This window comes from Haemorhous mexicanus, chromosome 30, assembly GCF_027477595.1.
Source record: "Haemorhous mexicanus isolate bHaeMex1 chromosome 30, bHaeMex1.pri, whole genome shotgun sequence".
NCBI classification, from domain to species: Eukaryota; Metazoa; Chordata; class Aves; order Passeriformes; family Fringillidae; genus Haemorhous; species Haemorhous mexicanus.
Window position 1 is genome coordinate 1725865 of NC_082370.1, and position 24956 is coordinate 1750820.

At 62.4% G+C, this 24956-nt stretch overlaps 1 protein-coding gene across 2 annotated transcripts; it reads right to left on the minus strand.

Moving 5' to 3' along the window:
- Positions 1–681: 681 nt before the first annotated feature.
- On the minus strand, positions 682–24281 carry BMP1 (bone morphogenetic protein 1). 2 transcript variants are annotated; one of them, XM_059870543.1, is made up of 20 exons: positions 24074–24279; positions 15750–15863; positions 15526–15672; positions 15322–15439; positions 14525–14703; positions 14304–14409; positions 13833–13957; positions 12022–12137; positions 11704–11806; positions 9239–9355; positions 9019–9164; positions 6393–6588; positions 6194–6319; positions 5933–6093; positions 5428–5608; positions 2239–2364; positions 2035–2162; positions 1750–1963; positions 1419–1669; positions 682–1192 (listed from the first exon to the last, which is right to left on the minus strand). In XM_059870543.1, the coding sequence occupies exons 1-20, from the start codon at positions 24210–24212 to the stop codon at positions 1058–1060; spliced, it is 2928 nt and encodes a 975-aa protein (XP_059726526.1). In that variant the 5' UTR covers positions 24213–24279; the 3' UTR covers positions 682–1057. The 2 variants fall into 2 exon arrangements, with proteins under 2 accessions (XP_059726526.1, XP_059726528.1); XM_059870545.1 differs by lacking the exons at positions 682–1192; positions 1419–1669; positions 1750–1963; positions 2035–2162; positions 2239–2364 and adding an exon at positions 2630–3060 and having other exon boundaries at positions 24074–24281.
- Between the last annotated feature and the right edge of the window lie 675 nt (positions 24282–24956).

Here is a 24956-nt window from a genome sequence, read left to right on the forward strand (position 1 = left end):
AAAGAAGTTCTTCCTCACGTTGAGGTGGAACTCGTGTTTTTGTTTATGGCCGTTGCTCCTCATCCTGTCACTGAAAAGTTCCCCGAGCTCTTCGCCCCACAGAGACTGAAAACCCCGCAGGACGAAACCCCCGGTGCCCGTCCCGGTTCTGCCTGGGCGCAGCCCCCACGGAGCATGCCTGGCTGGCACAAAGAGGGAAGAGAAGCAGCAGCAGCAGCGAGCAGGGGCTGCAGGAGGGGTCGAGGCACGCGGGAGCACGCGGTGGGCGCGGGGGCCGTGGCACAGCCCACCCGCCATCTGCCACCGCCACCGCGGGCACGCACTGGAGCACGCAGTGGGCACAGCACGTGGCACCCACCCACCCACCCACCCACTTTGCAGCGGGTGCTCTTCTGCCTCAGAGACACCTCGAAATAAAGGTGTGGGGGGAGGGAACCCACCTGCAGAGTCCTGGGGGGCAGAGGGCTCCGAGCCCACCGCCCTCCTCAGGACCCGCCAGGAGAAGGTCTGGCTGCTCCTTTGCTGGGATTCCTGGCTCTGCTCCATCAGAACCCCAAGGATGGGGCTCCTCCCTTAGGATTGGGGTCCGTGCAGGCTCCTGGCTGCTTTCCCCCCCAGTCCAGCCCCATTTTGGGTGCTGTTCCGCTGGGCTGGAAGCAAAGAGGCCGGGGCTGCCCCCGCTCCAAGTACAAGGGTATTTATTTCATGGGTACAAGAGAGAGACAGCACCTTGTGTGTGTTGGGCTCTTCCCGGTTACTGGTTTGTACATTCAGAGCTTTGGCCGGGGCGGGGGAGGGCAGCGGGTCCTGCTCGGCCCCCCCAGCACCGGGGTGGGCGGCTGCCAGCGGGGACCCCCCCTGTGCCCCCCGTGCCGTGGGCGCCCGAGCCCCCGGGCCCCGTGCGAGCGTGTCTTGAGTGCTGAGGTTGGCTGTGTGCTCCTCCTCCGTGCAGTCTGTGCGGGGCAGCGCTCCCGCCGTCCTCCCTGCCCTCTTCCTCCTCCTCTTTCTCCTCCTCCTCCTCCTCCCCTGCCCGCGGCGGGGCCGGGACCCCCGGCCCTCATTTCCTCGTGTGCAGCGTGTCCTGGAACTTGGTGCTGGTGTAGCGAAGGTGGAAACCCTTCTTGTTGATGGTGTCATCCGAGTGGAAGCGGATCATCACCGAGTCTCCAGCCGAGTAAACCTCCTCGGGGGGCTGCGGGGGTGAGGGAGGGGGTGCTCAGATCCACGAGCACCCCCGGGGTGAGTGCCCGCTGTGGCTGGGAATATTTGCGCTGCGGAGGGTGGGAATCATCACACCAGACCAAATTCCCGTGGGGATTTCTCCACACTGCTCTGGCTCTGCCTCATCCATCACCTTGAACCCTCACTCCTCGCCTCCCACCCCACCCCACCCCACATTCCCTCCGTGCCAGGCTCACCCCGGAGCCGCAGAAGCGGCCGAGGCGGGGGGCTGTCCCGTCGTAGCCGTCGAAGAGCTCCATGTAGTCGTATCCGCAGTCGGCCTCCTCCTCGATCTCGAAGGTCTGGAAGATGAGCTCCACGCCGAAGCCCTCCTCGGCCATGATCACCCACTCGCAGTCCGAGCCCCCCGGGTAGTTGTTGTCCCCAAATTGTGCGTGGGAATACAAGTCCTTGGTCTTCACCTCGGCACGCACCTGGCCCCCGCACACTGCGGGAGAAGCCGGGGTTTAGGGGCACCCAGGCTGCGCCCCCACCCCATAACCCCATTTCCCAGCCCCACCCAAGTACCTGTGCTGTGGGTGGCCTCGAATCCCTTCTTCTGGATGGAGTTATCAGACACAAACTTGAGGAACATCTTGTTGCCCGAGGAGATGATGGGCTCGGGCTCCTTGGCCCCGCAGAAGCGGCCGAGCGCCGGGGCCTTGGCGTCCTTCCCGTCGAAGATCTCCAGGTGGTCGTAGGTACATTCCTGCTGTGCCTCCACATCCAGCTCTGAGAAGCTCTGTGGAGGTTCTGGGTGAGGTTGGGGCTCGGCAGAGGGGACCCCAGTGCCCCCCACCCCCCAACCCCTACCAGCTTGATGCGGTGCCCCGGCGTGGTGCTGATGGCCCAGGTGCACTCCTTCTTACTGGGGTATTTATCGGGCCAGTTGGGGCTGGTGATGGTCCCCGAGACAGATGTCACCTTGTGGTCACAGCCAGCTGTGGGGACAGCGAGGAGGGTCATGGAGACGTGGCTGGGGGGTTCCCAAGGGAATGGGGGGCGGGCTGGACCCACCTTCCTTGCAGTCGTGCTTGTTGTCGTGCAGCACAAAGCCGCTGCGGCACTGGCACTCGTAGCTGCCGAAGGAGTTGAGGCACTCGTGCTGGCAGCCCCCGTTGTTCTTGGAGCACTCATCCTTGTCTGGGAGAGAGCAGAGGAATCCCTGAGTGGGCTGGGAAAGCCTGGAATGGTGCAATTCCATCCCCCCGGGTCCCCCAGCCCCGCTGCCCTCCAGCCAAGCAAGCGCCCCCGGGCAGCAGCAAGCAGCTCCAGCATCCCGCTTCCAGCTCCAGCCCCCGGGCACGGACGGCTCCTCCTCTCCCGTGGGCTCACCCTTGGGTGCCACCATTACCTGCTGCCAGGATGGACAGGGGGAGGCAGAAAAACACACAGTGACAACCAAGGATGCACAAGAAAGACCAGGACGCGGGAGTCCCTCTTTACTCATTGATAGGAAATGTCACAGACACGGTAAAAATTGGGGGAGAGGGGGAAAAAAATAAAACAAACAAGGTCAGCTGGTCAATGACAAAACCAAGGGGTTGGGGTGCTTAGAACCAAAAAAAAAAAAAAAAAAAAAAAAAAGTTTTAAAAAGTAAAAAAAAAAATAAAAATAAGGTCAACAACCAGTTCTGTCAAGCAAAAGGCTGCCAGGGCCGGCAGCACGGCTCGGCTCGGCTCGGTCCCACCGTGCTCCCGCACGGCTCCGGGGCCGCGGTGTTCCTGAGAAAGACGGAGAGGATGGAGCGGCTCAGGAGGGGCCCCGCGGCCGCTTCTGCATGCGGAACTTCAGGCCGGGCGGGCGAGATTTCGGGGGCTGCAGCTGCGGCTTCTTCTCTGCAAAGAGAGAGGGAGACAAGGGGGGGAGCGATGGGGGGGCGGGGGGCGGCGGGGGCGGGGGCGGCGGGGGCATGCGGAGCGGCAGCCGGGGGGGAAGCAGCAGCGAGGAGACCCCCGGGAGCCCCTCTGCGGCCGGGGCGAGCGGCTCTGCGGGGAGGAAGAGGAGGAGGAGGAGGAGCTTTGAGTGGGTTCCTAGGGCTGTCCGGGCTAGCAATGGCACTGGAGGGGTTTGGGATCACCCCGAGCTGGCCGGACCTACCTCCCACCACTGTCCGAACTCCCTACCGCCGGTGTCGGGGCTCGCCAGCCCCTCCCCGACCCCCCCAAAGACCCCTCCATGTCCCATCTCTCCCCCTCGCTCCCCCTGCCCGCGGGGCGGTGTTTTGGGGAGGGAAGCCAGCAGCAAGCGGGCACCAGAGCCCCCAGCGTCCCGCTCCGAGATCACAGCGGTGCCGGAGAGGAGCCGGGATCCCTCCCGGAGCCAGCGGCGAGGGGGTCCTGCCCCGGCCCCCCCGGCCCCGCGGCCGCCTCTCAAGCGGAGGCTGTAACCTGACGTCTCCTCGGCCTGAGGGAGGAGGAAGCGAGGCGGGAAGGCCCGTTTGGGGTTGGGAAGGGGCTTCTGGGCTCAGAGCAGCTCCAGCACCGCGGGGGGAGCTGGCGGGACGGAGGGAGCCTGGGCGGGCGAGACAAGAGCAGGAGAGAGTTGGCAGCGGAAAGAAGCCCACCGGCTCGGTGTCTTTAGCAGTCCTTTATTCCAACCAGCTTGCTCGCCGCCACCCGGCATCGCCGTGCGCTCACCGTTCTCCCCCGCGGGCATCCGACGGCTCCGGGCTGCTCACCGCCCCGCAGCCCCCGGCAGCGCCTCTCCCCCCGCTGCGGACCCCCCAGCGCCGGGCGGGGCTCGGCCGAGGGCCGGGGGGACGTACCTGGATGCCGACACCGTGGCGGATTCCCGGGAGGAATGCGCATCCTTACACGCGAGCCGACGGAGCCCCGGGCCGCGAGGAGGAGGAGGAGGAGGAGGAGGAGAAGGAGGAGGAGGAGGAGGAAGGGGTCACGTCTTCAGCGGGGAAAAACGGGAGCCCAGACGGCCAGGCTGCCCGCGGCACCGAGGGACAGGGCTCGTCCGGAGCACGGGGACCCTCCGCGGCCAAAAAGGGGCCGCGCGGGAGGGGTTTTGCCCAGGGAGCGACCCTGGAGGGACCAGAGGAGGGACCCCGCTGTGGCCGAGTCCTCCAGGGTGGTCCTGCTGCCGGGAAAGCCTGAGACCTGAGCGGGGGAAGGTGGAGGAGAGGGTTTGGTGGTCTATTGTCACCGCACTTCCCGTGGGGTGAGGAAAAAGAGGGAGAAGGGACAGGGAAGGAGCCCGAAGTGCTCCCGGGGGAGACTCACCCGGCTGCCCCGTGGTCCCGCTCGGCCGCCGGGCTTCCCCGAGGAATCCCCGAGGAATCGCTTTGTGGAGGGTGCCGGCTCCCGACGGCTGGGCCCCCAGGGCCGCCCTACTCGCCTTGGTTTTAATTAAACAGATAAAGCAAAGACACTCCATGCCCGGCCCGCGGGGCTCTGCCGCTCCGGGAAACCCCCGGGGGCTCCGGGGGAGCCGCTCCCGCAGCCGGTCAGCGGCGCTGCCCCTCATAAAAGGCCAGCGGGAGGCTCACGGTGGCTGCCGCGGTGTCTCACAGCTGGAATGGTGTCCAGGGCACCGTGCCACACCCAGGGAACCGTCTGGTGCACGAGGGTCCCGTGGCAGCCCCCAGCACAGGGTCCAGCCCCGGCTGCATCCAGCGCTTGGTGTCCCCATCCCTGCCCGCAAAACCCATCCGAAGGTGACACCGCCTCCTGGCGGGGTGGCCCGGGAGAGGAGAGCGGCCCGTGGGGCAGACAGGGAGAGGCAGTTTTTGGGAGGAGGCATCGCTCCGGGGAGCTCAGCCGGGGCCGGAGGCTGACGCCGGGATGCGGAGCGCCCTGCCCGGGGAGCGGAGGCAGCCGGTGCCGTGCAGCAGAGCGGGGAGCAGCAGCAGCAGCAGAGCAGGGTGTCACCGTCCCCCCACCCCGGTAATGTCACCCGAGGGGTGCAGCACCCGGGGTCGAGCACATCCCTGTCCCCAGCTGGACCCCAGCATCCCCTGGCTGTTTGGGGAGCCCCTGAGAGCACCCCCAGCTCTGAAGCAGGAGCCAATTGTCCCCCAAAAGAGGAGAAAACATCCCAAAATGTGCTGCCAGCCAGGCTGCCCGTGGCTGGAGGGTTTTGGGACCGGGGCTGCACCCCTGGCATGGGTGAGGGAAGCGTTAGTGGCAGTTTAGGGGAGGCTGGCTGGGTGAGGGAGGGCAGGGGGTGCCTGTGCTGGGGCCAGGCAGCTCTACCTGAGAAGAAATGGGCTTTGAAGCCCTTTTTGGAGACGGTGTTGTCGGACTTGAACTCGATCCTCATGTTGTTGTACTGGGAGGTGATGACCTCGGGCTTCTCGGCGCCGCAGAACTTCCCGTGCAGCTTGGAGTCAGCCGTGAGCCCACTGCGCACCTCCACGAAGTCGTACTTGCACACCTGGGGGGTGACACGGGGCTGGGGACACCGTGGTGCCACCCTGGGGGCCACCAGCAGCCCCTGAGAGCACCCCAGCTCTGAAGTAGGAGCCAATTGTTCCCCAAAAGAGGAGAAAACCTCCCAAAATGTGCTGCCAGCACAGCTGCCTGTGGCTGGAGGGCTTTGGGACAAGGGGCTGCACCCCCACTTCTGAAGTAGGAGCCAATTGTCCCCCAAAAGAGGATAAAACCTCCCAAACTGTGCTGCCAGCAAGGGATTTGGAGCTGCACCTTGGTGTGGGCAAGGGGTGGCACAGGGCAGGGAGGGGCTGCTCCCCCCACTCACATCGTTGCCCTCGGTCTCGAAGAAGTCGAACTGGAGGGAGATGCGGTACTGGGTGGGGGCCACCAGCTGCCAGATGCAGTTCTTGTTGGGGGGATACTCCTTGGGCCACCCCGGGCTGGTGATGGAGCCGTTGAGCTTGGTGAGGAAACCTCCGCAGGCGGCTGCAGGGCGGCACCACCCAGCGCCCGTCACCTCCACGGGGCTGGGGGCACGGCAAGGGGCACGGGGGGGGTTTTGGGGGGGGTGTCAGGGGACACTCACCCTCGCAGCGGCGCTTGTCGGATGCCAGCTCGTAGCCAGGGTCACAGGCACACTTGTAGCTGCCCAGGGTGTTGACGCAGCGCTGCTCGCAGCCGCCGTTGTTGGGGCGGGAGCACTCGTCCATCTCTGGGCAGGGCACGGCGGGTGAGCGGCCGGGGGGCTGCAGCACCCCCAGCACCCCCCGGAGCACCCCCCAAACCTTTGAAGAAGTTGACGGCGAAGCCGGCCTTGTTGATGGAGCCGTCGGAGACAAATTTCATCCAGAGCTTGTTGGAGGTGCTCTTGATGTCGTCGGGTTTGTCGTAGCCGCAGTAGCGGCCGATGAGGCTGCTGGAGTCGCTGCTCCCGTCGCGGATCTCCAGGTAGTCGTAGGCACAGCTGTCGTGACGCTCGATCTGGGGGGCAGGACAGTGCCACAGTCAGACGGCACGGTAAGAAAGAAGGTGTCACAGTAAGGTGTCACAGTCAGATGGCCAGTGAGATGGCCAGTAAGATGGATGTCATAAGATGTCACAATAAGATGTCACAGTAAGACAGATGTCACAGTGAGACGGCCAGTATGATGTCACAGTAAGGTGTCACAGTAAGATGTCATAATAAGAAAGAAGTCACAATAAGATGGTCAGTAAGATGCCACAATAAGATGTCACAGTAAGAAAGATGTCACAGTAAGATGGCCAGTACAATGTCACAATAAGGTGTCACAGTAAGATGTCGCAGTAAGAAGTCACAGTAAGAAAGATAGCACAGTAAGATGTCATAGCAAGGTGTCACAGCAAGGTGTCACAGTAAGATGGACAGTAAGATGTCACAGTAAGATGTCACAGTAAGACAGATGTCACAGTAAGGTGTCACAGTAAGAAAGATGCCACAGTAAGATGTCACAGCGAGGAGTCACAATAAGGTGACCAGTAAGACGTCAGAGTAAGAACGAAGTCACAGTAAGATGTGACAGTAAGATGTCACAGCAAGGTGTCACAGTAAGGTGGCCAGGAAGATGGACAGTAAGATGGACAGTAAGATGGATGTCGCAGTAAGGTGTCACAATAAGATGTCACAGTAAGATGGCCAGTAAGATGTCACAGTAAGGTGTCACAGTAAGAAAGATGTCACAGTAAGATGTCACAATAAGATGTCACAATAAGGTGGCCAGTAAGATGTCACAGTAAGAAAAAAGTCACAGTAAGATGGTCAGTAAGATGCCACAGTAAGATGGCCAGTAAGAAAGATGTCACAGTAAGGTGTCACAGCAAGGTGTCACAGTAAGATGACCAGTAAGATGTCACAGTAAGATGGCCAGGAAGATGTCACAATAAAAAAGACACCACAGTAAGGTGTCACAGTAAGACAGATGTCACAGTAAGGCGGCCAGTACGATGTCACAGTAAGAAAGATGTCACAGTAAGATGGCCAGTAATATGTCACAGTAAGGTGTCACAGTAAGGTGTCACAGTAAGATGTCGCAGTAAGAAGTAACAGTAAGAAAGATACCACAGTAAGATGTCACAGCAAGGTGTCACAGTAAGGTGTCACAGTAAGGTGTCACAGTAAGACAGATGTCACAGTAAGGCGGCCAGTACGATGTCACAGTAAGAAAGATGTCACAGTAAGATGGCCAGTAAGGTGTCACAGTAAGGTGTCACAGTAAGATGGCCAGTAAGGTGTCACAGTAAGGTGTCACAGTAAGATGGCCAGTAAGGTGTCACAGTAAGGTGTCACAGTAAGGTGTCACAGTAAGATGGCCAGTAAGGTGTCACAGTAAGATGTCGCAGTAAGAAGTAACAGTAAGAAAGATACCACAGTAAGATGTCACAGCAAGGGTGTCACAGTAAGGTGTCACAGTAAGACAGATGTCACAGTAAGACAGATGTCACAGTAAGACAACCCCCGGCAGGGTAACAGTTGATACAGACTCCATGCATTCACAGAGGGCTGATCAATCATCTTTACTAAGAAACCCATTGTTCTTTTTGATCTTAGTCTGCTACAGGTTGACTTGATTGGTCCTGTAATTAAAACACCATCACTATTGGTTAATTAAGAAACCCCCCTTTGGGAAACAAATCTCCCCAGCCCATTCCACATGTTCACAATGGCAGGTGCAGCGAGTTAAGATCAGAATTGCTCCTCATTCTTTTCTCTGATCCTCTCACAGCCTTTTCCAGAGCAATGCCTGGGAAAGTTGTGTTTCTCTCCGTGGTCACAGCTGCTGCCACAGAACAGGGGTGGTTTTGTCTCAGCACCCCCAAACCCTTCCCACCCCTGTCCTGAGGGGAAACTGAGGCACAGAGGCGTTGCTGATGGATGCAGCAGCCCCAAGCCCACCCTGAAGGAGCACTGGGATGAGGAGACGACCCCTCCCCAGCCTCGGGGATATAGGGATGTGCCTCCTGTTGATGGAGTGACAAAACTCTCCTTTGTCTCCTCAAAATGGAAAAGAGCCCAGAAGTTTCTCTCCTCAATTAGAAAAGACACCTCATAGGCTTGGGGGACTTCACCTCAAACTTAAGGATGGCCAATTGGACAGGAGCCAAAAAGTCCCACCTGAGCAATTTACTAGAAAAAGAAGAGAACAAAGAAACTGATCACTTTTGTGAGGTGTTTTACCAGGACCTCTTGCACCTGGCTCGGTTTTTCCCTGTGAAGAGTTTTGTTATTTTGCCTTTCATTAAAACCTCTTTATTTCCAACACTGCCACAGAAGCCTCCCCGCTGATTTTCTGCCTTCTGAGGTAGCTGAGCTGTCTTGGGTGTGAAATAGCCCTCCAAAAGCTTATGAGACCTGGCTGGAAGAGACCCCTGTGTCCCAGGGGAGCGCTGACCCACCTCGAAGGACTGGAAGGTCAATCCCACGTGGTAACCCTCGGACACGGTGATTTTCCAGACGCACACCTTGCTGGGCCGGTAGTCATCGGGGTAGTTGGGGGACTGGATGTGGCCGTTGTCCTTCTTCACGTCCCCCCCGCAGATGGCTGGAAGGGAGGAGCAGCAGCCTGAGCCCCCCCGGGCCCCCCGCCGCCCCCTGGGCCCCGCTGCTCCCCCCTACCTTCGTAGACGGCGAAGAAACCTTTGCCCACCCAGTTGCTGGAGCTCCGGAACTCCACCCAGAGGCGGCTGTCGGTGGAGATGATGGGCTCGGGCAGCTTGTTCCCGCAGAACCTGCCTGGGGAGGAAGGCGTGCTGGGCTGCCGTGCTGGAACCCTCCTCTTCCTCACCGCCACCTCCTCTTCCTCACTGCTACCTCCTCTTCCTCACTGCTACCTCCTCTTCCTCACTGCCACCTCCTCTTCCTCCCTGCCACCTCCTCTTCCTCCCTGCCACCTCCTCTTGCTCACTGCTACCATCTCTTCCTCACCGCCACCTCCTCTTCCTCACCGCCACCTCCTCTTCCTCCCTGCCACCTCCTCTTCCTCACTGCTACCATCTCTTCCTCACCGCTACCTCCTCTTCCTCCCTGCCACCTCCTCTTCCTCACTGCTACCATCTCTTCCTCCCTGCCACCTCCTCTTCCTCACTGCCACCTCCTCTTCCTCACTGCCACCTCCTCTTCCTCACTGCCACCTCCTGTTCCTCACCTCCACCTCCACTTCCTCACCGCCACCTCCTCTTCCTCACCGCTACCTCCTCTTCCTCACTGCTACCTCCTCTTCCTCACTGCTACCATCTCTTCCTCACTGCTACCTCCTCTTCCTCACTGCCACCTCCTCTTCCTCACCGCCACCTCCTCTTCCTCACTGCTACCTCCTCTTCCTCACCGCTACCTCCTCTTCCTCACTGCTACCATCTCTTCCTCACTGCTACCTCCTCTTCCTCACTGCCACCTCCTCTTCCTCACCGCCATCTCCTCTTCCTCACCGCCACCTCCTCTTCCTCACCGCTACCTCCTCTTCCTCACCGCCACCTCCTCTTCCTCACCTCCACCTCCTCTTCCTCACTGCTACCTCCTCTTCCTCACTGCCACCTCCTCTTCCTTGTCCTCTCTTTTTTCTCATCATCATCTCTTCCTTTCTGCAACCTTGTCTAACTCACCATGACTTCCTCCTCCTCCTCATGACCTCCTCTTCCTCACTGCCACTTCCTCTTCCTCATTACCATCTCCCCTTCCTCACCACCATCTCCTCTTCCTCACCACCATCTCCTCTTCCTCACCACTGTCTCCTCTTCCTCACTGCCATTTCCTCTTCCTCACTGCCATCTCCCTTTCCTCACTGCTACCACCTCTTCCTCACTGCCACCTCCTCTTCCTCACTGCTACCTCTTTTTCCTCACCGCCATCTCCTCTTCCTCACCAGCATCTCCTCTTCCTGCTCACCACCTCTTCCTCACTGCCACCTCCTCTTCCTCACCACCTCATCTTCCTCACTGCCATCTCCTCTTCCTTGCCCTCTCCTTCTCTTTCTCATCATCACCTCTTCTAGGCTGTCACTTTTTCTACCTCACCACGACTTCCTCTTCCTCCTCATGACCTTCATCATCGCCACCTCCTCTTCCTCACCTCCACTTCCTCCTGGTCCCACCGCTGCCCCTTTCCAGCCTAAAGCCAAAGGCTGCTTCTCCCTCCACTCCTCCCCCCAGTCCCCTCCAGCTTTTCTGGCTGTTTCACTTCGGCTGCTGATTCCAGGGGACTTGGGAATCCTGGGATTTGGGGAACATCCAGTTCATGGGATGGGACAGGGATCCTGGAATCTCCCTGGGGAACATCACAGGGATGGGACCAGGACCCTGGCATCTCCTGGGGAACATCCAGCTCCTCGGAGTGGGACCAGGACACTGGGGAACATCACAGGAATGGGACCATGATGCTAGAATCTCCCTGAGGAGCATCACAGGGATGGGACCAGGATCCTGGAATTCCCCTGGGGGACATCCCAGGGATGGGATTAGGACCCTGGCATCTCCTGGGGAACATCCCAGCGATGGGACAGGGACCCTGGAATCTCCTCAGGGAACATCACAGGGACTGGCATCTCCCCGAGGAACATCCCAGGGACAGGACAGGGATCCTAGAATCTCCCTGGGGAACATCCCAGGGATGGGACCAGGGATCCTGGAATCTCCCTGGGGAACATCACAGGGATGGGACCAGGGATGCTGGAATCTCCCTGGGGAACATCACAGGGATGGGACTGGGGATATTGGAATCTCCCTGGAATCTCCCTGGGGAGCACCACAGGGACTGGAATCTCCCTGGAGAACATCACAGGGATGGGACCAGGACCCTGGAATCTCCCTGGGGAGCACCCAGCTCCTCGGGGTGGGATGGGACACCGGCACTCCCTGGGGACAGATGTGCCAGCCAGCTGGATCATCCAGACTGCTCTCACTGGCGTGGGCTACACTGGGAGCTCTGTTCACCTCAATAACCCCTCTGGGGGGTAATTCCCCCCTCCCCAGGAGTTTGGAATAGCAGGCAGGCAGGGAGAGGGGCAGAGGGAATCCCCTGGCCCCGCTGCTGGCCCCGGAGCGGTGCCGGCGGGCAGGAGGAGCGGGCAGGAGGCCCCGGGTTGTTACCTCGCAGCGTGGCCTTTCTCCAGAACCCGTCTCTCACCTCCACGTAGTCGTACCAGCACAGCCGGCTTCGGTACAGGTCCAGGGTGGTGAAATTCAGGATGATCTAAGGGTGGGAAGGAGCAGGAGGAGCGTGGGGTGAGCTCCCCCCACACCCCATCTGCCGGGAGCCAGGGGAGCCTGGTGAAACCCAGACCCGCTCTGCCCTGAGCACCCCACCCCACCAGGGGATGCTGGGGCTTGGGACACCCCAAAACAAGGCAGGGAGGAGGGAGAGGAGGGCTGGGAGAGGGCGGGAGCCGTCACCCCAGCAGTCAGTACCTTCTCTCCAGGCGTGACCGAGATCCTCCAGACGCAGTGCATGTGGGCAGAGTATCCATTGGGGAATTCCGGGGAGGAGAAGTTGCCCTGGCTGTCCTGGAGTGTCTCCCCACAGGCTGCAGAGGGAGAAAATCGAGGTTCAGACCCCTCAGGGAACCCCCCAGCAGCAGGAAGGGCATCACTGCCTTCACCCCCACCCCCAGCGCCCTTTTCCCACCCAAATTCCCAGCCCTGAGGACCCAATGAAAACCGCATCACCGCCATCCCTAACCCTCCCTGGAGCGGCTCCCGGCTCCGTGGCACCCCTCCAGGGCCGAGGCCGGGGCCAGGAGCGCTGCCGGCCCCCCCGTGCGGTGCCACGCCGCGGGGCCCGGCTGGCCGCCCGCGCTCCGGGCAGGTTTCCGCGGCCGCGGCTGGAGCCGGCCCAGCGCTGCCATCTGGAAGCCACATGAGGCGGCACACCGAGCTCCCGGGGGGCCAAGGCGGCCGCCCCTCTCCCCACCCTCCCGCTCGGATGAAAGGTGAAACGGTGCAAAAAGGCCGCTTGAAACCTGGGCTCGCTGCCTTTTTTCCCTCCTCGCTTTTCAGTGGAAACAAAAGAAGGGGACGCTTGTGATCCGCAGAGGCTTTTTCGGGGGAGCTCCTCCTTTTTTTTTTTTTTGCTTTTCCTCGCTCCAAACTAATCACTTTTCCTGCTCCCCTGAAGGCGGCACGGCCATGGGGCCCCTCACAAAGGCTTCCCTCTTCCAGGCTGCTAATTAGTTGCTGGAATTAAGCGGGAGCGTGCAGGAGGCAAACTCCTTGCAGATGTTGCCAGCACAGCCCCGGAGCACGTGCCTGCTGTCGGGGGACTCGTGCCAGCCACCCCCTCCCCGCGCCTGGGACAATGCCACCGCTCATGGTCGCAGTCCCAGAGCCCTTCGAGGTGACAACAGAGCGCTGGTGATGATCTGCTCCAGCCCCGGGGGGATTTGTGGTCTCTGATGGGATCAGCATGTTCCCAAACCCCTCTGGGTGCAGGGGTGGGATGGAGGAGGCTCTTGGAGCAGGCTTTGCTCCCCAAGGGTGCTTGTGGGGTCAGAGGATGCTCTCCCCACAGGAGATGTTCTGCTCTTGGGGGAATGGTCTTTGGAGGATTTTTCAGGGGGATGCTCTTGGAAGCATCCTTCTTCCCTTGAAGGATTCTTTTGGAGGAATTCTCTCAGAGATGCTCTTTGTAGGATTTTTTGGGGGGATGCTCTTGCAGGAGGCTCTGGGGGGAGATGCTCTTTGAAGGATTTTTCAGGAGATTTTTTGGGGGGATGCTCTTTAGGGGATTCCTTTGGGGGATGCTTTTTGGGAGATGCTCTTTGGGGGATGCTCTGGCAGGCAGTGCTCTTTGAGGAATGCTCTTGGGAGATTTTCTTGGCTGACGCTCTTTGGGGGATTTCTTTGGGAGATTATTTTTGGGGATGCTTTTGGAGGATGCTCCTTTGAGGGCTGCTCCAAGAAGATGCTCTGGAGAGGATTTCGTGGGGCAACGCTCTGGGGGGATGCTCTTTTCTTGCAGGAGTGGGAAGAGAGGGGAGCTGAGGACACCCTCACACAGTCAGATTCTGCTCACAACCCCCCAAAGTGGATGGAGGAAGCACCTTGAGTGCTCCTTAGGGAATCCCACAGCAGTGAGGACCCAAAAAACACTGGAAACAGGGAATCCCCACAGGATGACGCCGCTTTTGCCAAGATTTGGGGTGAAGCCGAGTGTTTCCTGGGAAATACAACCTGGGGGTGCTCCCCCGGGCTCTCTGTGCCCTCGGGGGGGTGGCACTCACCTGGGCAGCGGTAGAGCTTGCGGGCCTGGGCAATGTCCCCTTTGCTGAGCCGTGTCCTCTGGCCGATGGCGGGACGGACGCCGTTCACGTCGTATTTGGGCAGGATTGTGTCCAGGAAGATGCCCCTGGGGCAGGAAAGGGATGAGCCGGGTGGGAATCGCCAGCCCTGCGGCCTCACCGCTGGGGAAGGATGCTAAAAACAGCTGGGCTAATTAAAGCAGCCTGGCTAATTAAAGCCTGCAGGCCGGTGAGTCAGTGGGGATGTGTCCCCAGTGGAGGTGACCGCGGGGACAGCAATTCCCTGCTCTGGGAAGGGACCTGAGGGGTTTCATCCTGCCCAGAATGCCAATGGAAACCTTTCTTGGAGGGAATTAACTCTGTCCACAGTTGGTAACCATCCTCAGGGGTTGGGGACACCGTGCCATTGTCCCCAGGATGTGAGGTGACACCAGGGGACACCCCAGGCTGTACCTGGAGAAGGTGTTCCTGGCGTAGTGCATGATGCTGTCGAAGTCGTAGGTCTCCCCCAGCGACTCCACCTCCTCAGGCTCCATCTTGAGGAAGTTGTATTCCTGCCCTGAGGAGCACAGGATGGGGGCACTGCCAGGGGGACCCCAGCTTCGGCAGCAGGGATGAAGAAGAAGAGGAGGAGGAAGAGGAGGAGGAGGAGGAGGAGGGAAGCTCATCCCCACCTGGCTGGATGTTCTCCCGGATGATGGAGACGTGGTCATCCCTGTCGGGGCGCGTGTGCTCGTGCCAGAAGCCGATGACGTGGCCCAGCTCGTGCACCACGATGCCGAACTTGTCGCAGTTTTTGCCGATGGAGATGGCCTGGGGTCCCCCTCCCCGGCGGCCCACGTAGGAGCAGCACCTGCAGGAGAACAACCAGGTGGTTCCTGGCTCTCTGCTGGTGTTCCCCAGCCAGGAGTATCAGGTCCCAAAAAATGCTGGGCATGTGGGAATCATCCCTGATACAGAACCTCAGGCATCCTGCCCACGTGAGCAACTCGAGCCTCAGCTCTGCCTGGAAACTGGGAGAGCTCAGCTGCTGGCATGGCATGGCCCAGCACGGCACGGCACAGCTGCACCAGCCCCAGGTCCCGTGGTCCTGTTGCCAGGGGTGCCCACCCAGCTCCCTGGAGCCGTCCTTGCCCCTGCCCTGCAGCCGAGCTGCTCCAGCCCTGCACTCTGGACCCGGGCTCAGGGTTTGCGCCCACGCAGGGGCTCCCATTCCAGGGGAAATCCTCCTCCTAACCACCATCTGCTTGGCCAGGGCCGTGCCCTGACGTGTGAAGATGCTGAGCTCGTCCAAACCCCTGTTTCCTTTGGCGCCAGCCCCGCCGCAAGCCCGGGCTGGTGCCGCGCCACCGACCTCATCCCCCGGCGGCGAGCGCCAAGCTCCGGCACCTCCTGGACCCCAAACAGATGGATCCCCCCAAAACCGAGCCCCAAACCACCGGGCCGGGTCCTGGAGCAGCCCTGGACGTACCCACAGGGTCGGTAGGTGAACACGATGTAGCTGTCCTCGTCGTTGCGCTCCAGGAAGGTGACACAAGTGTGCTTCTCCCAGTGGCGCATGGCCTGCCGGAAGATGGCTCGCTGGCTGCCTGCGGAGGGGCGGTGGGGGGGGTCAGCCCGGCGGGGAAACTGAGGCACGGCGGGGCCGGACACCCCTCGGCTGGCTGTCACTCACCGCTGAAGTTGCCGCTGATCACGTAGGGGATGACCCCGTCCGGCCACACCCGCTCGGGCCGGGACGTGGCGGCGCGGCGGCTCCGCGCCCGCTGCCGGCCCCGGCGGCGCCGAGGGTGGCCCGGCCGGGGGCTGGTGGCGTTGCTGCCTGTGGGGATGGGGGGGTCAGCGGGGGCGGCCCCCGGGGATGGAGGCGGGCAGGGGGCACTGCGGGCACGGCGGTACCTGAGGAGTTGGAGGGCAGGCGGGTGATGGTGTGGCGGGCCAGGTCCACCACGCGGTCCACCTGGAAGAGCTGCAGGTCCTCCTCGTCCAGGGCAATGTCACCCAGGAAGGCGGCTGGGAGGGGAAGAGGAGGTGTGAACTCTCCTTTGTGGGTGCCAAATCCCATCGGGTGCTTCTCCCCAGCCCCTCCACACCTGGCAAGCCCTAAAGACGAAGGCAAACCCTTCCTCCCTCTCCTCCTCCTCCTCTCTCCTTCAGCTGAGCGTGGTACTGGCCGGGCTCCCCCCACTCCCCAGCAGCTGGAGCCAGCCCCGCTCTCACATCTGGATCGCATAAAACCCATCCATCACTTTTTAGAGTGTCTATTATTATTTGTGTTGCAAAACTGCCTTTTCCCCCCCGCCGACTTTTGCTGGCTTTAGGACCCCCTTCCTGCCCGGCCCTTGCCCCCCAGCCCGGTGCGAGCTCTGACAGCCCCAGGATGCTCCAACCAGCGACCTCTGAGTCATCTGCCAGCACGGAGCGGAGCCATATGGGCCGGGAAGCTCCCGCTGTGCCCAGAGCCCGCAGGAGCGGGGCCGGCCGTCTGCCGGGGCCGGGACCCCCCTCCAACAGCATCACGGGGCTGGAGGACACGACCCTGCTCATAACCCCTCCTCCTCCTCTCTGTCGTCCATTCGGCAGCCCCTCCGTGGCTCGGGGCCGCGGGACACGCGCGGCTCCCGGCGCTTGGCCGGCCCTGAGCCCCGGCGACGCGGCGGCTCCGGAGGAAAAGCCGGGGCTGGCTGAGGTCAGGCCGCGGTTCCAGAGGTGGCCGCAGTGTGGTGGGGGTTCCTCACCGGTTTTGGGGGTACGTGGGGAGAGCAGAGGGTGCCTGGAACCCCCTGGCCTCGGGCAGTGGGGCGGCCGGAGCAGCGCCGGGGATGAGGGCGAGCGGAGCCAAGGTCGCGCTCCAAGCAGTTAGCAAATGGATCCCAAAAGAGCCACTAATTATGAAGGCAAGGCGGGACAATTAGGATAACCCTGAGAGGTCCAGAAAGCCGGCAGGGGGTGAGAGGAGCAGCCATGGGATCAGAGGAGCAGACTGGATCCCATCCCTTTCCACGGCCCCGAGCTCAAACCTCGCTGCAGCGGCAGTGTGGAGCGCTTTGGGGTGAAGGAGCCGCGTTCTGGGGCTGTCCCCAGCACCGACCGGTGGGTGAGTCCCATCGGGGGAGGCTCCGGGGTGGAGAGCAGACCTGTGGCAGCGCCGAGGGAAGAGCAAACAAGCCGGGGCCGGCACCTCCCCTGGCAGCGACCTACGGCTGGCACGGCCAGGCTGCAATTTGAGGGCAGAGCAGAGGCAGGAGCCGGCCCCGGCCTCCCCACACCCTCCCCGGGGCCGGGAGAGACGTGTCCGAACGGGCAGCGCGGGGGAGGACCAGGGCCGGGGAGCAGGACGAGCATCCCTTGCCAAGAGCTGCATGGAAAGACAAGGGAAAGTAAGCTCGCTTACAGCCGAGCAAGCGCCGGCGGAGCCAAGTGATATAGAAACCATATGTGAGGGATTTGGGAGACGTGAGAGAGCCGGGCAGGCCAGCCCGGGAATGGGGGGTAGCTTTTCCCGGAGCTGGGCTCCCCCAGAACCCCCCAGGGCACGGCGGGGTGGCTCCCGGAGGGGCCGGCGGGGATGCCCCGGCAGCGATCCCTGCACGGACATGTCGGGGCCAAGCCCAGAGTGCCGGATTGAGAAATTCCAGGTTGGTTTGGGCTCTGGTCACGTCCTCCTCCCACTCGCTCCCCGTGCACCCGTGGATTGGGGTGACACGTGGGGTATTTTGGGGGGGGGTCTCTGCTCACCAAAACCCCCCAGACACCGTTAAGCTCCCTGAGGGGCTTCCCTGGGGACACTGCCACGCTGCTGCCACTTGTCCCTTCCCTATTTGTGTGGGAGAAGTAGAGGGGACTCCCCGCAAGCAAAGGGGACCCCCTGCAAGTGAGGGGGACCCTCTGCAAACTTGAGGGTCTCTCGGCAGAAGTGATCCCAGCCCTCTGCTGGGCCCAGCCCAGGTTGGAACGGGAGGAAACCCCCCCCGAGGGGGTCACACCCCCAGCAGCACATCCCCTCACCCCGCCAGGGCACAGTGCCCAAGAGACCCCAAACCAGGGGACACAGGTCCCAGCCATCCCTGGAGCTGTCCTGGTGTCCCTGAGCTGTTCTGAGCCTGGGAGACCACAGGCTGTGCCACAGGGGCTGCTCTCTGCTCACTCACAGAGGCCCTGGGGGCAAGGTCCGGGCCCGGCGGTGCCAGCGGGGAGGATGCGGTGCCAGCGGGACGCCAGCTCCAAGGCCAGGCGTGGGGCAGGGAGGGGAGTGAAGGAGGGGAGAGGGGGCTGGATCATCCCAGCTCCCTCCCTGCCGCCCCCCAGAGCACAGGCAGCCCTCTGGGAGCTGCTCCCACGGAGCTCTTCCCCTCCCCGCCGGCGGGAGATAGCTCAGCCCTCCTCTGTTGTTTGACTTTTTGTGCTGTGTTTTCTTTCGGGTTCTCGGAACGGTGACGTAACCCCGGGGCTGAAGCTTTAGACAAACAAGGTTTTTCATTCGGAGCCGGGCCAAACCCCTCAGCACCCCATCCCGATCCCACAGGCACCTCCTGATCCTCCTGGACCCCCCTGTCTGGTCCCTCTCCGCCCTGTCCGGGATGCAGGAGCTCAGCATCCCCCTGGGCAAGGTGAGCCGTGCAGGGCCAGCCACGGGCCTGACCTCTCTGGCATGGCTGGGAGTTTGGGATGAGCCTGACCTCGGGCCCCACCAAGGTTGGGAACTCTGTTGCAGGAGAAATAGGATAAAGCAGGCACTGGGAAGGGGCCGGGGCACGAACGAGATGTTCTGGGAGCTGGGAAAAGCAAACAGAGCTGAGGGGAAGCCTTGGCAGATAAACAGCACAGGATCACATTCCAGGTCAGTCTGGGGCAGAGGAGGCTCCGTGCGTGGTGCAGGGCAGGAGGCGACCCCCATCCCTGCCGAGATCCCACCAAAGGGGGGGAAAATCCTGATTCTCCCATGGGTCTCACCAGGCCTTGAAGGACACTGGGCAGGGGGGGCCCTCATCTCTCTGAAGATCCCACCAAAGGGTGGATCTGGTGGAAAGATCCTGATCCTCCTGTGGGTCTCACCAGGCCTTGAAGGACACTGGGTAGGAGGTGCTCTCATCCCTCTGAAGATCCCACCAGAGGGTGGGAAAGATCCTCCTGTGAGTCTCACCAGCTTGTGAAGGACAGTGGGCAGGAGGGACGCTCATCCCTGCCAAGATCCCACCAAAGATCCTCTTGTGGGTCTCAGCAGCTCTCAAAGGACACTGGGCAGGGGGGACCCTCATCCCTGCCAAGACCCCACCAAAGGGCACCCGGTGGGAAAGACCCTCACCCTTGTGCAGGTCCCCCCTTGTGCAGCTTGAAGGTTCCTGAGCAGGAGGGATCCTCATCCCTGTGTGGGTGCCAGGAGCCCTCAAAGTGCACTGTGCAGGGTGGGCAGCATCTGCCCAGCCCAGCATTCCCTCAGGGGCTCAGCAGCTCCATCCCAGTCATCCCAAACCCTCGAGTGAGTCCCGAGCATCCCTCCCTGTGCAGGCAGGATTTAGGATGTGGAAGGAAGCAGGGATTGAACGGCTCTGCCCCAGCCGGGAGCGGGATGGAAGCGAGATCTTCAACAGGCGCGTCCCGGCTGCTGCCGGGCAGTAAAGCCGCGGAGCCACCGGAGCAGCGTCCCACTGGCTCTCAGAGCCCTTAAATATGTGAGGAATGCTCCTCGCACCGCCCCTCGCCCCCGCACGCCTGCCCAGCTGCGCGGCAAAACACGCCGGGGCCGCGGCCCGACCAGAGGGGACCCCTCTGCTCCGGGGGGTCCCCCCGGCCCTGGGGGTCTGCGCTGCCCGCGGGGGGGGCAGGGGGTGGAGCTGGGAGGATGCGGAGCATCCCGGGGTTCTGGGGCTGGGGGGGAGACCCTCGGGACAGCGGGGACAGACGGAGGGGAAGCAGCCCCTCTCCTGCCCCCCGGCACCGGCGCAGCCCCTCTCCCGGTGCCCCTCGCCGGCGGCGGGAGAGAGGGAGCCGCCAGCCTGTAAACGCCGGGGCGAGGAGTATTTGCTTTCCCAGAGCACCTTCCGAGCAGCGCAGCAGGCACAAAGCAGGAATTCAAGCCTGGGAGGCCAGGCTGGGAGCCAGGCCAGATCACGGCCCCTGTGCAGGCTCGGGGAAACTGAGGCACGGGGGGATAGAGCCACTCAGCACCACGGGGCACCCCCCAAGAGCTCAGATGTCCGTCACTGCCATCCCCCACCTCCTGCTTCCTGCCTGGAGCATCCCTATCCCAGTTGGTGGTTTTGGGATGCCCAGGGCTGTGCCAGCACCCGGCACTGGGCAAGGCAGAGAAGCTCCAGCACAACATCCAGGGTGGAGGGATGATCCCAATCCCGAATTCCCTCCGGTGCAAGGCACATCCTCCTCCGCCAACGCTTCCCTGAGCACCGGCAGCCAAATTCCCTCCCCAGCCCTGGGCAGCGGCATTCAGGCTCCAACCAAGCCCTTTGCCTGCTCCGGGCCATGAAATCTGCACGGCGGAGCCTCGAATAAACATCCCGGGCAGCAAACGAATTCCAGGGGCAGGAAACGTCCATCGGGGGCAGGCTGGGAGTGGGAGGGATGATTGGAGCACTCCAGGGGAGCCTTTTCCTTCTGCTCCTCTTCTGTGACGGCAAAAGGAGGAAAAAGCCTCCTCCAGGGCTCGGCGTGGAGGATGCCAAGGCTGAGGCACGCCGGAGCCCCGGGATGGAAGGAGCCGTGTGCAGGGAGCGAGGTCTCCCCACATCCCCTCTGCAAAGCCAGGTCACCGAGGAAAACACATCCCGGGCCAAGAGCACCAGTCCCTGTGAAAGGGAGAGCTGCTGCAAAGGAAAATATTTGGAAATTGCACTGCCAAAGGGATGTCGCGGGGGGGTTGTTGTCACTTTGGAGAGGAGCCTGGTGGCAGCAGGAGCAGGGAATGGAGACGGGGACGGGCCCTGACACCCAGCTCCACACACGTGAGGCTCTCCTGTCCCTGTCCCTGGCTCTGCCAAAGGGCTCCCAGACCTCTGGACGTCCTCCCAGGGACTCTGGCTGTAAACATACCCCCTGTTGTGCTTCCTGTCCTCACAATCCCTCCTCCCAGCACACCTTAACCCCTTCCCGAGGCTGCTCCCGGCTCCCTGACCAAGCCTCGGGATGTTCCCACTGCCTTCCCACGCCCGTGGAGGGCGGTTTGCAACGCCAAGTTTGCCACACCAAGTTTGCCACACCAAGTGTGCCACACCAAGTTTGCCACTCAGGTTTGCCACTCAAGTGTGCAATGCCAAGTTTGCCATGCCAAGTTTGCCATGCCAAGTTTGCCACTCAAGTTTACTACTAAAGTTTGCCACACCAAATTTGCCACACCAAGTTTGCCACTCAAGTTTACTACTAAAGTTTGCCATGCCAAGTTTGCCACTCCAATTTTGCCGGCAGCGACCTCCCGCAGCCCTTGGCCAGGTGATAAGCGGGACCTCCTCTTCCCACGGCTCGGCGGGATGCAGCGAGAACCTTTTTCTCTCCAGAGACCTCCAAGAATCCTCAGCACAGCCACAGGCAAGCAGGAGGACACGTTGTTGCCCGGAAAACACCCCTCCTGGGGAGAAATTTCGGGGAAACCCCACGGCGAGCCGTTCTCCCTCCTCTCACCGCATCCCCTCCCGGCTGCTTTGTTCTCCCCGGCTCTCCCCGGGGCCGCCCCGTCCTCCCCGGCCATGTGTTTCCCAGCCCCGGATAAAGCCTCAGGAAGCGCCGTCTCCCCCCTGGGCACGACCCGCCGGCGTGAATCAGCAGCCGAGGCGTTTCCCAGGAACCAGGGAAGGGAGGGCAGCGAGGAGCGAGCCCCCGGCCCCGCCGTGGCACCCCGGGCCCCCGCCGGAGGATGCCGCCGCGCCGAACGGGTGATTACACAAAGATAAAGCAGATCCCGCGATCGGCCTGTGATTTCCAAGGTTTGCCGAGCCCTGAACCGCAGGCCTCCCGCAGGCCCCGGGCTCCGCGGGTGGATTTTTACCCTGCATGAATAAGTGACATATAACGGCTGGAAAATATTTTTGGGCAGCTTGACAAGTGTGACTGCAACCAGTAGCCTGGGCTGGCTACGCCTGGAAAGTGTAATCTAGGTGAAATCCCAGCGGCTGGAGAACTCCAGGCACGGCTGGGAAGCTCCTACAGCCGGGAAGGGGGGCTCAGACCCCCAGCCCCATCCGTCTGTCCCGTGGTTGTGTCACGCAGGTGATGCTGAGCTCCCCGTGGGAGTTTGGGAGAGGAGATCCCCCCAAACACCCACTTTGGGGGGCTGTGTGAGCCCCCAAGGGCTCTGCACCCCCATGTCCCTCTCCCCAGTGTTGGACAGGGGGGTTTCAGCCCCCCAGTTTAGCCAAGCACCCCAAATTGCGGATGTGGTGCTGAGCCGGGGTACAAGATGGGCTCGATCCCATCCCCCCGCTGCTGGGGGCGCCCAAGGGGTCCCGGCTCCGGTCCCCAACGAGCTCAGCCAGCCCCGGCTGGCCGGGATGAGGCACAGCGAGCCCCGGGGCCGCTGGCCCAGCGCAGCTGGGGGCGCTGGGAGCCCTTCCAGCCCTTCCAGCCCTTCCAGCCGCCTTTCCCAAGCGGAGATCCGACCCGGATCTGACCCGGCCGCTGCTCCCGGGCACCGAGACCTGACCGGGTGAAGGGAAACCGGGGCCACGGCCGGTTCCTTCCTCCCCGGCTGCCCGGGGGCTGCTCCAAGGGCTGCATCTCCCAGCGGTTTCCCGTTTTGGCATCCTTGGAAGCGACGCGGCGGCACGGGAGGCTCTTCCCCTTCCGCTGGCACCGCTGCAGACGGGTGGCATCACCGGGGTGGCCGGCGAGCCGCGGGCAGCCGGTGGCCTCAGGATACCTCTGGCATGAGGAACACAAATCCCTCTCCCGGTGTTTTCCCTCCCCGCAGCCTCGGCGGTGGCAAAATTTCGGCGCTCGGCCGTTTCTGGCGCTGCTCGGAGCTCGGGGGGGTCTCAACAACCCAAAACTGAACCAAACCCTCGCATGGGAAGCGGGGTGGGGATCAGGGGGAAGCCACGGGGGGTCAGGAGGATGCCAGGGGGTTCTGGCTCCCCGGAAAACTGAATTTCATCATCTCGGTCCTGTGGAGCCAAACGAGGGTGAATCCCCGGCTTGCTCGATGCGTGGCAGGGCCTGATCCCCCCCGCCCCCCACCCCCGGCTCCCGTAATTAAATGAATCCCATCAGGATCTCATAAAGGCAGGACGGGAATGGGAAGGGGGCAACAGCCGGCCCCGGGAGGCGAGGGGGGGGTCTCGGGGTGCGAGGAGGGGACAGCGGTGAAACTCATGAAGCGGGGGAAGCCTCGTCCCCGCCGCTCAGCTGGAGGAAGCGGGAGCGGAGGGAAGGCTCCAGCCGGCTCTGCCCGGACGGTTTTGCAAGCCTTGCTGTTTCAGCCCGGGAGGGCAGGAAGGGAAGGATTTTTGGCCAGAAAAAAGCCCTCGTGTAGACAGAGTTATATCAACAGCCGCCTTGCAGCGCAGACAATGCCAGTACAGAGAAACGTGATCCCCCGCCAGACCCCGGCCCTCGCAGCAGGCTCAGCCATGCACGGCCCTCCCGTGCCTCAGTTTCCCCCCTCCCCAAATCCTTCCATCCCCTTCAGCGCGCACTGGGAGAAAGGGATTTGCCCCCCGCAGCACCCAGTTTGTTCCCGGCCCTTCCAAAACCTGGGGAGCAGCTCCGAACCCCCTGTCCCGGCACGGAGGGACCCAGCCCGTGGTGGCACCTCCGGGGTGTCCCGGGGGGGACGAACTTTGGCTGCAGGCTGGGGGACAGGGAGAAAGCCACGGGGTGCAGAGCGTGGGTTCAGGGATGGGGGTGGTGGCGTGAGATGGAGAGGGGGGCTGCGATGGGGGGCTGGGGGCTCCCCGCCGCCTTTGACAGCTGCCGGTGCAGCCAAGAGCGGGGAGGGAAAGCGGGGCGCCGGGCCAGCCCCCCTGTTCCTCACCCTAAGTACAACCAGATGCATCCCGGAGCGGGACCCGCTGCTCCTCCCGTCCCCCCGAGCCCGGCCGGCCGGGACTCCCCGGGCCCGGCGCTGCCGAGCCAAGTTCCGCCGTGCGGAGCCCCGAAGTGCGTGCGGGGCACACTCACGGTCCCCGCGCTCACTCCCGCAGCCGCGGTCCCGCGGCCCCCGCGCTCCCCTTTGTCCTCCCGGCCGCCCCCCGGCCGCGCATCCCCCCCGCTCCTACCGGCTTTGCAGGGGTCCTTGTAGTCCAGGGGCTCCTCGTCCTCCTCCTCTTCCTCCAGCACGTAGGAATAGTCCGGAAAGCGCAGGGCCCGGGCCACGAGCAGGCAGAGGAGCAGCCCGCAGCTCCGCAGCCCGGCCATGGCTCCGGCCGGCGTTTTTTTTCCTCTCTTCCCTCTTTCCTTCCCTTCTTCGTTTTTTTTTTTTTTTTTTTTTTTTTTCCCCTCGCTCTCTCTCCCTTCTATTTTTTTTTTTTTTTTTTTTTTTTTAGGGAAATGAGATCTGGCGGGGGCGGGTTCAAGCGCGGAGCTCGGCCCCTGCAGCCCCGGGCGCAGGGCTCGGAGCGGGGCCAGCGCCGGGGGGGGCGGCGGGGACGGGGACCTGGCCCGCAGCCCCCGCTCCTGCCCCTCCGCAGCCCCCGGGCCGGGGCTGTCCCGTCCCGTCCCGTCCTGACCCCCCTGGGTCCCGTTTCGTAGCCCCCGGTACCGATCGTGCTCTCTCCGGTACCGTCCCATACCCCCGGTACCGGTCCTGCCGAGCCTCCCCGGTCCTGTTCTGTTTTCCCCGGCACCGATCCCGGTCTTCCCCGGTCCCGTTCCATTTTTCCTCGTAACGATCCCAGTCTCCTCCCGTCCGGTTCCGTTCTCCCCGGTACTGATCCCAGGCTCCCCCGATCCCGTTCCGTTCTCGCCGGTACCGATCCCGGTCTCCCCCGCCCCCCAGCACGGATCCCCCACCCACCGCTCCGTGTCCCCCGGTATTTCTCCTGCCCCACTCCGGTCCCATCCGGTGTCCCCAGCCCTGCTCGTGCCACTCCTTGGTCCTGTCTCGTATTCCCCGGTACCGATCCAGGGCCCCCCGCACGCCCTGGATCAATCCTGACCCCC

Excerpts from the sequence above, each read along its gene's own strand:
- BMP1 (XM_059870543.1), bottom strand. The coding sequence starts at position 24,212 with ATGGCCGGGCTGCGGAGCTGCGGGCTGCTCCTCTGCCTGCTCGTGGCC. Across the intron at positions 9,165-9,238 it reads TTTCTTCGCCGTCTACGAAG|CCATCTGCGGGGGGGACGTG; the intron begins GTAGGGGGGAGC and ends CCTCCCTTCCAG. Across the intron at positions 5,609-5,932 it reads TCGAGACCGAGGGCAACGAT|GTGTGCAAGTACGACTTCGT; the intron begins GTGAGTGGGGGG and ends GTCACCCCCCAG.